General features: G+C 33.0%; 1 protein-coding gene across 13 annotated transcripts in view; it reads right to left on the reverse strand.

The window, feature by feature from the left end:
- mmd (disintegrin and metalloproteinase domain-containing protein mind-meld) overlaps nt 1-13188 on the reverse strand; it is a 45507-nt gene that overhangs the window by 25381 nt on the left and 6938 nt on the right. For 10 of the 13 annotated variants that reach the window (XM_018541619.1, XM_018541616.1, XM_018541625.1 and 7 more), the window contains exons 2-8: nt 4505-4558; nt 2376-2524; nt 1796-1852; nt 1591-1670; nt 1343-1412; nt 733-879; nt 175-378 (exon numbers count right to left, since the gene is read on the reverse strand). In XM_018541619.1, the coding sequence (XP_018397121.1) occupies nt 175-378; nt 733-879; nt 1343-1412; nt 1591-1670; nt 1796-1852; nt 2376-2524; nt 4505-4558 (761 nt within the window). The remainder of the gene's footprint in view (nt 1-174; nt 379-732; nt 880-1342; nt 1413-1590; nt 1671-1795; nt 1853-2375; nt 2525-4504; nt 4559-13188) is intronic. The other 3 variants (XM_018541621.1, XM_018541623.1, XM_018541615.1) reach the window with 1 other exon arrangement.

The following is a 13188-nucleotide window of genomic DNA, read 5'->3' on the forward strand; positions in this document are numbered from 1 at the left end:
TGTTATATTGGCAAATTTAAAAATTAAATAATCCATCATCTGTTCTCTGAATGATCATCTTACAACCTTCTATTTAAATTGCACATTATACATATGATCTATATATTTTATCGTTTTATCTGTCATACAATTGTTAATTTAATTAACTTACGTTTGATGAATTTAATAACGTACCATAGCCTTATCGATAATGATGGCAGTTTCGATATATTTGGTTGCTTCACGGACGTCTCTTTTATATCGATCGGAAATGGTTTCTGATAGCCCGAAGATGTGCTTCTGCCGGCGGTTCTTTACACGCCACTCAAGATTTCCCGAGTTAGCGCAGCCTTTGTTAACTTTTGTTCGGGCTTCAAATATAATGTGAGGATGTTTCTGCTAAAAGAGAGGCCTGCATATAGTTTATGTTCCCGCCAGCCGCTTTGCCCTTTTCCGACATTCCATTTTTAATTATAGCGCGACTTAAACTTCCGCGATGTTTATCTATCTATCTAGTAATAAAATCAAGCTTAATTAGCCGTTCGATTTTGAAGTTTATGATTCAAATTCAATCGCATCAGCCGATTATTGTTTCGAAACGGTATGTAAATTATACGCATGGATGAATGCAGTTTGGATTTCTTCGTAGTAATTCAATCATAATTGTTTCAGTACTTTTTTTAATAATGCGTACGTAATTATTATTACACCATCATATTCTTATAATGATTAACGAGAAGAAATTTAACTGACCGATAAATCACCACCGTAGAATGGATGAATGACGAAAGTCTCGTTGCCTAAATGAATGACACCACTGACACCATTACACGTGTGAAAAGCAGCGCTAGCTCCCGGATAATCTCTCACAGTGCCGTGATAATAACAATGTTCTATCTCCTGTAAGAGAAGTATTAAGACCATTATGAGTTTATCGTTAAACTTGAGTCTTTCTCTTAATGCTCAAGCCTTACGTGAGTATTTTAAACTTTATTATTCGCAATATTACTTTTATACTATAGTAAATAAAGTAATGCTTGTACATATTTATTATTGACATTTTTTTCTTTCACGGTACTAAAATAGCTTTGCCATTACCCGATATCTAAAGAGTTACTTTTTTATTTCTCTTGTCTTTTATTGTAGTTATCAGATAAGACTATATATATAATGTGAGATAACTCATATTAGAGCAATTTAACCCAACTAAACAGGTTTTCATAAACTCTCTCTCTACAGAGCAAAATAATCAACTATGTAAAACAATTATTCTTTATAAACAACTGTTAATTAGATCTGCGTCACGTAAATACTTGAGTATATCATTAGATTGTGAGATTACATTTTGCTCGAAATATTTTACCTGCTTAGACATTTGTTCCGCATTGCCGGCTAAAAAGTCTTTCTGTATAAGATTTGGAGCTAAAAGTTGCCTGCAACATAACGATAAAGGAATATATGTATGTAAATCTTTTCAATAAATGATATTTTTTAATTAAAATTTTTTATTTCTTAATGCTTTTTATGCTTAAAATTTTATTTTGCATTAACAAAAATATTATTGCATTAAAAAATGTTTTAATTAATATGCATATATGTAAAGATACTTACGTATTTAATTCTAAGTCTAGACGAAATTTATGATTAAAGGCCTTGATCAGAAGAGACGTCCGGTGAAAATGTCTCCCTGTCTGAAAATATCAATTTTGTGATTATTGCTACAATTATTTTAAGTATTACATATTATTTATTTTAAAATCAATATTAAAATAGTAATTGATTGTCTGAAAATCTGTTTCTGTATTGTAAAACTTACTCTTAATCTGCCTCTAGGATTTTGATATCCTCCATCTCCGTAACCTCTTTGAGGAAACTAAATTACAATAGAAACATTATCTACTGCTATAAAATATTAGTAATAATACAATATAATTAGATTTATAAAAAGTACATTATAATTGGTACAGAAAATGACTATACTATATTGTACGAGTATTTAAGGATGTACTAGTCTCTCCAATGTTAATTAAATTTGGAAATGTGTTTTATATTTTATTTGTGCATTGCTATAAAACTTTATATTATATTATAAATCATTTTGAATATATTTTAATACAAAAATTTAGAGCTTTTTATTATTTCTTAATTTTTATTATAGAGCACACATATCTACTTCTTATGGAAATATTTTTTTATTCTTGTGAAAAATCACCGTTAAATTTTTTCTACCACTTTCAAATGCAATATTCGATAAAACAATTTGTAATTTTTCATAATTTTGTAAATGTTTTCAAAATATGTCTAATACATCTTTAAATTGTGGTAATTGCAACCATTTTTTTCTTTTAATCTGGTGAAGACTATATATAGGTGAAATACGGGGTGCGAAATTTTACCTTCGGTACGCCGACTTCTCTCGTGGATATCCCCATTTTCTCGTGATGCCGTAGCTGTACCGGATAGATGATCTGATAGTAATGACCACCGATATTTCGTATTAGCTCTTGGTTTTGTCGATATTCGTGTAGTAGTCGTTCGACCTCACCTGAAATTAATTTCCACGTTCAATCGAACGCCCTAATTTCACCCCCCGGTTCCCCACTCTTTCAGCCATCCCTCTACGATCTCTAATTTCATCTCGAATGGACTTTGGGGCGATTCATTGCGCCGCATCGACAAAATTTCACGCTATTGCCATTAACCTGCCCTCTCAACCATCGACATTGAGATTTTAGTCCGTACGATTCAATAATAACGGTAGTAATAAAGTAGTATAAAGTAGATTTTTTTTATTGTCCCATTTCTTTTGCATCCACGTATTAACTCTCTTAATCTCGATTGATTCGGCCTCGATTTCCTACATTAATAGAAGAATGAAATTTTCTCTCCTATCAAGTCTCATACACGAAAGTGACGATACGTGTGTGTGTGTTTGTATTCCTTATAGCATTATAAATTATAATATATATTTAATGTTTATCAAATTTTAAATATTTTTAGATTAATCTCTTGTAATTTAAATTTAAAATTCTTCTCGCTTTATTCATCTACGGACTTTTCGTGGACAATTTATATCCTACATTGACACATTGCCCCCTAGAATTTATAATTGAAAAGTATATTTTGCATGTTGAAAAATTACCGTTATTCAGATTAGCGATGAATATCTATTATCGCAAATTTCTCTAGGCTAATGTCGATTGTTTCCTGTTTTACGAATCGTTCCGCGTCCTTATTTCGAGAAGTTTACGCGCGCAGGTTGCGAATTCAATTTTCAATCTCCTCAAGCGTCGCCCAAACATGCCGAGATTACTCGCCGATTAATTTACTCTTTTCATCCCGTCCGTCATCCTCCGTCCTTTTCCTCCCGCCAATTGTTGCCGTTACCGCAGAAATGTCACGTAAATTGCGATTAATTCGGCCGACATCATTATGTTGCATATTACAGTTTCATGCGTTATATTTGCGGCAATTTATAACACGGCGCGGCGACTTCGATTTTGCGTCAGAAAATTCTGCAATGACGTCCTTCCTAAACATGATTTTCGAAATTTCTCAAGTACTTGGACATAAAATAATTATTTGTTTGTAATTATTAAATTTTACATTTTTGTGCAAGATAGAGTACCATAAACTTCAATTTTTAATTAAAGTATTTAATTTTCTAAATCCTAGACTTAGATTATTCGTTATCAAGGCACACAATATAATATGTTTCCAGACATTTTCGACCTAGGATTAAGTAATTGCAAATTGAATTTCTGTATAAATAATAGATATATTTAAGTGATCAAATTAAATTAATTTTCATGTAATACAGCAGCTATTGCTGTTTACTCGTGTACGCTCAACGCCGCTTTACATTCTAATCCCTAATTAAGCTTCCTAATTCTATGAATCCTGCACTCAACGTTACTGAAATACATTATGTAGAATTTTCTCAGCTTTTAAAACCAAATTAAAATAAATGCGAACTGGAATAACTTCAAATTTTTCTTTTCTCTCTCTCTTAAGACAGATTTCTCATTATACAATCACCGTAATATCTAGGCCGGGATTCGCGCCGTCGAGCTCTGTCCCGGTGCATTGTCCCCGTCTAAAATGTAATCCAATTTAAGTTTCGCGTTTCCGACCAATCAGCGATGTTGACTTAACAATAAACCGCTCTCGAGGATTTGTCGTATCCTCAAGGATCAAGTTTCTAACGAAAGTGCTGCATTGCGGTCCTTCTATTTTACGGTAGTTTGTTTACGCAAAGCCTTATCCAATAGCCGTCGTAATTGTACAAAGATTGTGACAGCAAATCTCTTTGCAAATTTTTCCTAGCACGCAACATTAGCGGAATTATAACATATTTAATTAACTTGTGCGATTTGTTATATAAATAATGATGAAACAATTTTATTGCTATGTTAAATTAAAATTAATTTTACAAGAAAACTTAGATTAAATTGAATCATTTCCAAAATAATACTTATAAAATATTATTCACATTGAACTTTAATATCTCTCTATTTTTACTCACCAGCGGGAGTTTCCTCTTCCTTCCAAAAGGAATCATCTAAGGTATAATCTGCTTCTAAAACACAAAACAAAATATATATTTTAATAAATTATCAAGTTTGTATTAGATATACGTACATATACTATGATACATATAATAATAATTCGAAAATAAAAACAAGCAAGTAAAACAAATACCACATGTAAATCAATTAATATATATAAATAGTTTTACAAACTACCTTTTACAATAATCTGCCAAAGATAATGTTTTAAAGAGACGTTAGCGGTAAAAGGATAAACGATAAACCAACGCGGTACGTACGCGTGTTCAGGTATTTTAGTGGTTCACCTTAGAGTTTTAGACGAGATGAACTTCAGAGAATCAGAGTAAAGCAAACTCTGCTGACCACGTCCAAACAAGGAATTGAGGATCAAAAGAATATAGAATCAAAGAATCAAAGACACTTGGGATTTTGAATATCTCATATTCAAACGTCTCAAGACTATCTCAGACGAAAGTAATTCTTTAATTTTGTTTACGGTAAACTTCAATTTAAAATTTCAAAAATTTTTAATTATTAATTTCAAAAATATTCAATGTCCAAGCATTTAATAAGTATCATATTTCCTCTCAATCAAAGTTTTACTCAATTTTTACCAATCCTAAAATTTCGTAACATTTAAAAACATATATAAAATATTTTATGTTTAATCAATCTATTTGTGTTGGTTTTAAAACATTGTATTTAAAATATTAAATATCACAATAGTAAAGTACTCTAGTGATGACAAATGTTGAATGTTTCAATATTGAAACATTGTAATGAATCCATTAATTATGCATCAGTTACTCATCCCATTATAACCGTATGTTTACCTATCTTACTCATTCATCTGTTACGCGAGGTTAATACAGAAACTGCCAACTTTTCTATTGGAATACAAACAGAATAATTTTCTTATATTAGCCAAATATCCGATATTACTTTCTATTTATGGATATATGTCGACTCAAGCACTTCCATTCGTTTATTTATCATAAAAACATGTTATGTTCTATCCACATAAAAAGGATCCGTTATATAATTGCGCAATTCATCACATCCTGTAATCTGGATTGAGTAAAACGTTCACGTGAGAAACAAGAAAAAGTATATACGGCAGTATTTGCACTTTTATCCTGCACAAGGACGAGAATGGATGGCGAAACTTTTTCATCTTCGCGCAGAATTCCTCACCGCAAAATTCATAAGATGGACCATAGCCCTAGATAAAGGGACGACAGTTTGCGCTGGCCTACTTCCGGTATCAGAGCACAAAAAAATCAGCCGAGGGCGAAGTTGGCCTCGAGTAGATCGGAATCAATGACGCGACAGTGCTGTCACAGCGTTTCTTAACCCTCTGAAGCCCTTCGGGCTTTTCGAGCGAAACCAGTACATCGCCCTTCACTGTATACCGAATGACTGAAATCTTTTCGGTCGTTATTGACGAAAATATGTATCGTTAAAAATAGATAGTTTATATTACTTGCTCGCAATTTGATCATTCTTTTTTTAATTTAATATTTTATATTAAAATCTTTGAAGTCGGAGCACACAACAAAGTTCGAATTGGATAAGATTGAGGTTGAGAAGAGCGTCAAAGATGAAGGAAGTTCGATTGCCTGACAAGCTTCATAATTAAGTTATTTAGAGCTCGAAGGGTTCTGACATCGTTTAAGTTCGAAGGCATCATTTACGTAAGAACATATAATGCATCTAAAGGTATGAACTTGTACAAAATTCATAGATTTGATCCATTCTTATATGAAGATAACGTGTAACGATTTAGTTATCTAATTATTTAGAATTAAATACTTTTTTGATTCTTCGAGCTTGAAAAATCTTGGAAAAATGTGTTTTGAGTAAAATACTTGAGAAAAAAGATAAGCGCGTGAGAAGGGTCCCCAAGGAAACCTTGACTAGAGATTCAAGGTAAGCATCGTGTTACCACGTACGGAATTAAACAATCGATTTATCTGGATTTCAGGAAAGCTGAACTTTAGAAGAGAAATCCTGAAATCCTCTAAGTCAGAAGCATACTATATAAAAATTCTGATCATATATTGCAACTAGATTGCAACCAATGTTGTAATAAAAAGTTTAACAATTATATCTGAAGAAAGATAATTAAATCATATTTTGAGAAAAAATAGCATTAAAGCTTTACAATTTCTTTATGAAGGATTATAGTTTTGAATAATATATATAAAAATTAATAGGAATGATTTTCTACTTATATAATAGAAAAAGATGTATAAAAAATAATTAGATAAGATTTCCAGGAAAGGTTTGTCCACAGCTAGGTTCAAGGCACCAAGCTATCGCATACGAGACTGAACAATCGGTTTATCTAGAACTCGAAGAATCAAGCTTCAAAGGAGCTTGAGATCGTCTAAGTTTCGAAGTATACTGGAGAAGGTAGTGCAAAAGGACGCAATGAGAGAGAGAGAGAGAGAGAGAGAGGGGGGGGGGGAAAGGAGAAAGGGAGAAAGAGAGAGAATCCTAGGCAAGGTTCGACTAGGTTCGGTTCGGTGGCATTGCATATCCCGGCACATCTCGCAGGTGCAGGGCGTGGTGCCTTGTCGGCAATATCGATTACAAACCCGGGCGGTTGCGCATTCACGTCGACACGTGGACGTGGACCGGCAGCCAGACTAAATTTGTGTTGTCCTATATTTTAGGTTTCCGCACTCATCTGCCTCTCAAAGATTGATTACTTTTCCCTCCGTCTCTTTCCTTTTACTCCTCCTTCTCGTTCTCTCCGTTTTCCTGTCTGTCCCGGTGTCTCTTTCTCTCCCCCCGTTCTCTCTCTCTCTCTCTTTCCCCCCCTCTTCTTCGCTGTGCCTAATGCCACTGTACCGGAAGATACAACCCTACACCTAGATTAAGATTCTAAGATTCAAGCGAAGGGTCAAAGATGAAATTCATAGAAGATTGATGAATGTAATAATTAACATCCATTCAGAAATATAAATAAAAAAAATATATTTCTCGTTAAAAATATACAGCTCGTAATCATGTAGAAAAAAATTTTTTGATTTGTTAAAATTTTCTCAAAAGGCTTAAATAATTTAATACAAGATTTATTAGATTTTAAAGTATATTGAATATTTTTGAAATATCTAAGTTAGGAATTTAATAAAATTGTTGTTAATATACATCCAAGCATGTGTGAAAAAAATTGCAAGTTTTAAAACATTAAAAATGCAATTGATTCTTCATGTACATGTTTCTGAGCTTCTAAATTTCTTTGCAACTCGTTGTCGAAAGATAAACTTTCTAGGTTGAAAACGTACTCTTCTGTCGAATTTATTTCGTACAAGGACTATATTACTTAAGACTATATTACTACCGAACATCTTGAACTACCCTTTTATTTTAAGGTCTCTTAACTTTATTGCCACAGAAAACGGTAGCTGTCGATTCTTTCGTAACCAAGACTCTTTGCGTTAGCTCATATTGATTTCTTTTCACAGTCGCGTAAACCATTTCCGCGAAAGACTCGTTTCATTTGTAAGGCAGACGTGTTCGAGAATTTAGAACACTCACACGATCGTTTAACAATTTCATGATCCTTAGATTAAAAAAAAAAGCAGAGCTTAAAGATTCAAAAAGTCTTAAAGATCTTATGAAAGTGATCGAAGAATTTATAGACTAAGAAATTATAAATTTTACAGTCTTGGTTTAAGAAAGAAGATTTTAAGACATGTAATATTTATTATATCTCTCAGATTTATAATATGTATAATTAAAACATTCCCCCCACACACACGCACATATAACTACTACTTCGATAGAAATTTAATACAGTTTTTGATGGTTATTAGGCAGTTGTATTGACTTTATCTACTAACTGAACAGCAAAGAGCAAAATTGTTCAGGATATCAATCAAGATGTACGAGTATAACTCTTTTCTCGCAGTTACTGTACACGTATAGTAAAGAAGTACAAAATCTGAATTTAGTTACTGAATAGTAGAAGGACAATAAATAGATAAAAAAAGCTATATAATATAAATTATATACACAAGTAATATACCTCTTGCACAATGCAAGGGATTAGCAATAGATAGGTTATTCCTATGTCATTTCTATCGCTATTGCTCTCTCACATTGTTTAAGGGACGTAAGTGTCTAAACACAATAAAAAGCAGAGGCAATAGTAACAAGAAATAAGGTACAAGTAATAGATTTCAATCAGAAATCGCTATATATGTGATTTTTGTAGTTGAAATATATTGCTTGTGTGCGCGTTTCATGTCTTATTTTCTAATTTCTCTTGTGAAATTTTTGTGACAGAATTAAATACTACAAACTTTATAACTCCTTCAAGTTTTCATTTCTTCGTTCATATTTTTGTACTCGTTCACAACTTTTACACATTTTCGACTATATAACTTTACAAGTAACATAAAAATAAGTATACTTTATAGCGAGACGTAATTATTCTACTATTATATTGTAACTTCACCGATCAAAAAATGGACAATTATTTTTTTAATATTAATATAAAGTTTCTTGTAAAGAATTAATCTATATATTGTATAGTAAAACTGCTTTAATATATTGTTCAATTGCTATGCCGTATTTTTGTATTATAAAGAGAAATCAATAACATTAAATAGTAATTGAGTGGATATTCAGTCAAAATGCACAAATTTCTATCAGGATAAACTTTTAATTATAATTTATATCATAAGTAATTGTAATAACTTTGAGTTTTTAAATTTCTCAAAAATGTGACAATTTACATAAATTTAACGAAAGATTAGTATTTTTTAAAAGACGAAGTAGTGATGATAATACGTATCAATTTATAAAACTAGAAACCGAAATTCTCGATCACACGCAAAGCAATTTTCTTCGGAGTTATCGGCGGTCTTGTCGTCGCGCTTTGCTTGTCCCGAAATCCCGTGATTACGGTCTTAAATCCACGCGCAATCCCAAATCCGCAGTATCCCACTCTACCTAAGGCTCAAAGGGTTGCGTCTCCGCTTAATGGAGCCGCGTACGTTCGAGATAAATTGCCAGCGTAGAGAAATCCTTTTCCTGTGCAAACTATTTATCCCGAAGACCGGCATGGAAACGTTTTTCTATGGGGTGAGAAGCCGCGTGAAGAGCGAGAAGGCGAGGGAGGAGACGAGAAGGTGGAGAAGAGTACGGAAAGTGCTGTGTGAATGGTAGATCGGTTAAAACACAACCTCTCTCAACCGCTTTGCCTACTCCTATTTATTCGTTTTTGTATCTTAATTCTTGAGATTCCTCACAAATTCAAGAACTTCAAGATTTACAAAAATCCAAAAATCCGAGAGTTACAAAATTATTCGATGTTCTTGAGATGTTTGTTTAACGACTTCTTAAATGTTAAACTTTTTATATAATTATATTATTATAAGTACAATTTTTCAAAATTTAAGAAAAGAATCGGAAAAATTCTTCACATACTCTTACAAAAGTTAGGAATTAGACAAAGAAGTAATGATAAAGCACTTTGTACTGTACTTTTAATCCATTTTCTAAATCGATAGAAATGCATTATGCAATTATATAATGTACATAAAAAGTGAATTAAAGTAAAAGCGCATAAATCTGTATTTGCAGCGTAAACTTCTTCCTGTCGCACCAATTTCTTTCGTTTCAAATTTTGATTTTCGATTTGTCCCGTCAACATCTCGTCGTATGCGAAAAAGATCTAAAATCGAATAAATATGCAATCAGACACGAGCAGACATTCGCTTTGAGACCGTCTTTCCTCTCGAAATTTGTCTCTCCTTTCCGTGTTTGTCGCAACTGTTTATTTCCTACATTTATGGAAGATTGGCGAATCCCAGGCTGCAGGTTGAACAAATACTAGTGTATACGACATCTCGAAAATACTGCCATTTCTTTCGTCTACGAACGCTTTGATCAATTTAGAATCTCTCGTAAAGAAAAAATTCACCGGATATTATATTTCTTAGTTTACAACTATATTACAAATATCTCAATAAATAGTTTGTTTAAAAACGTTTCGGAATACAATGTAAATTTACTTCTGCTTAAAAACAAAATTGATTTTAAGCTCAACAAAAAATAAATTCTAATTATTTTTACATTTTATGGCACTTCTTACAAAAATATGAATAAATATACAATACACTAATTATCCGGAGAGTGCATCACAATATTGATGATTTCTTCCAACTGTTATCTGGGTATTACAAATTAGTTTTATGTACACATTACGTCATCGATAGTGTATATTTATATTTAGACAACTAATTGTAAAACAACCCATAATGCGTGCGTGGAATCACAATTTTTAATATCCGAACAACAGTTTAAAAACATTGTGGATACTCTCCGGAGAATTATAGTTTTGTTTGTGTATTGTATATATATATATATGTGTGTGTGTTTGTGTGTGTATAAAGCAAAAGCGCGCGCAAATATTTTTTTTAAATAAGCATTAAAATCTGTAAATAAGTTATTTGATACAATTAAAAATCTCTACACGAAATTCAAGCGCGGTAAAAACCTTTCAACAAACAGCACGGATCAATATTTTTATTCTCTCATATGATATTTCTACATAAAATCAGTTAAATTCTGCCCAGCGGAATATTACCACGATGCAGAATAAAAATGATGCGTCAACGCGCGACAAGGAATCCCAGAAGTAAAGATTAATTATCTTTATTCCTGGGATTACGCATCGCGCGTTGGCGCATCGCACATCGCCTAAATGTGGCGCCTAAATGTCTCATATTTTTCCTTTACGCGATACGATGGCCTTGAACGTCCAGGATCACGCATCTCCTCCACGGTTATGGCTCCCCTGTCTGGCTGGGATGAAGATTTGCGCGCATTCGTTTCAGATTTCAAACGCTTTGCCACTTTGAACATCGGTAAAGCGTAGGAATTCTAAAACAAATACCACGCTTTGCACTCGTCCTGGCCACTCTTCTCTTCGATCCTTTGTCGCGTTGTCTCACAGGATACAATTTAACAGTCGAGTTCTTTGATCGACAGACTTATGGTGTAAGATTCTCATATCTTTCGATCTTGCATTTTTTTTGCGTATCAGCTTTATGTGTCTAAATTTTATAATTATACAGATGAATTTGTAGAGACTTTCGAATTTTTTACAATTCCGGAAAATCTTGGATCCAAAATGCTCAGCTAACAATATAACGAATTCTTTCTGTTTTATACCATCACCGATGTTGGTTTAAAGTTTATATATCGTCGCAATTTAATAAAGTAGATATTTCTGCCATCGCAAACCTTCCGCGACGTCATATTTATTTCTTGTCTAACGTTCTGTCGCTGCCGTTTGCCGGTTCCCACATTATTCGTCCGGTATCGAGATAGAGAATGATGACGGTCATTCCCGAAAAAGGAAAATGGACGAGACTGGCGAGAGGTTGTGGGTGAGTCAGCCGGAAAAGCGGCAGCCAGGTCTGGGTAGAATTTCTCAGGCGTCGAAGACGATTTAAGAGGACATCCAGGAAAAATGACCTGCCACGAGCCCGGCAATTTCGATCCGAGGGAGGCTACGGTCTCAGAACGTACCAATTCAAAAATTCACAACTATTATATAATATTATTCGGAATTTAGACGACAAATACCTTTGCTAAGATGGACAAAAATAGAATAGTCAAATTTATCTTCAACTAATAAAAGCATTTTAATTTCTATATTTGAAAGAAAATTAATTTCGTTCGTCTACACTGTTTGACTATATTAAGGCGTTTTCTACTTGAGTTGCTTTTGCGACAACTCTTTCCGAAAATATATATATCTTTATACTTTTGCAATGTAAGAAGGTAAATTAAATGGTATTAAGAGAACGGTCTGAAACTCGATTTAGACCATTTTTTCTTTATACTTTACATTGTAAAAAAACGAGCGAAATCTAATTAAATGGTATGTCACATTTGTTGTTAACATTATTAATAGTTCTTTAATTAATATTATGGGTTATTATTTTATATATAACAATATAAAATGCTTGATCTTCGACCTAAATATTTATAAAAATCAATGTGTTACGCATGTATGTTAAATTGAATCACATATTGAATCTGACATATTAAATTAAAAACGCTATAATCCGATTATTTAACACAACGCAGAGAGATAACACATAAATTTAATACGAATGGAATTGTATAGGGTGCATCAGCTAGAAAAGCGGATAGTGAACTCGAGTAGAATTTTCAGACATTGATAGTGTCTCGAAGAACACGTGGGAAAAATGATCCGGAAGTTTGCTCGCCTTGCTCTATCATGATATTGTTTGCACACGAGCAACCAATATGACATGACACGTCTCGCCAAAAAGAGAGTAACAATGTAACACAGCTGCGAAACGAATTGATATCTTGTTCTCCTTTCAGCGTGAACAGCTTTCTCAAAATCTTTAGATTCCTGCTTGTTTGAAATGTCAAATTTGATTTCTTCCCGATTTGCATGAATTAAACAGTCGGACAAATACGAGAATAGCGCAAATCTAATAATATAGTTTAGTGAGACGCGAGATAAAAGATGTAGATGCAACAAAAAGGATATCGTCTCTTATTCAGCGCCACGGCCCGTTTTTCGTTATTACTTTCAAAGATCATACTAAAATGAAGATCTTGCCTTTTATCTCACCGTCGGGTGCGAGGTGACTCGGCC

This window comes from Cyphomyrmex costatus, unplaced genomic scaffold, assembly GCF_001594065.2.
Source record: "Cyphomyrmex costatus isolate MS0001 unplaced genomic scaffold, Ccosl1.0 scaffold296, whole genome shotgun sequence".
Classification (NCBI taxonomy): Eukaryota; Metazoa; Arthropoda; class Insecta; order Hymenoptera; family Formicidae; genus Cyphomyrmex; species Cyphomyrmex costatus.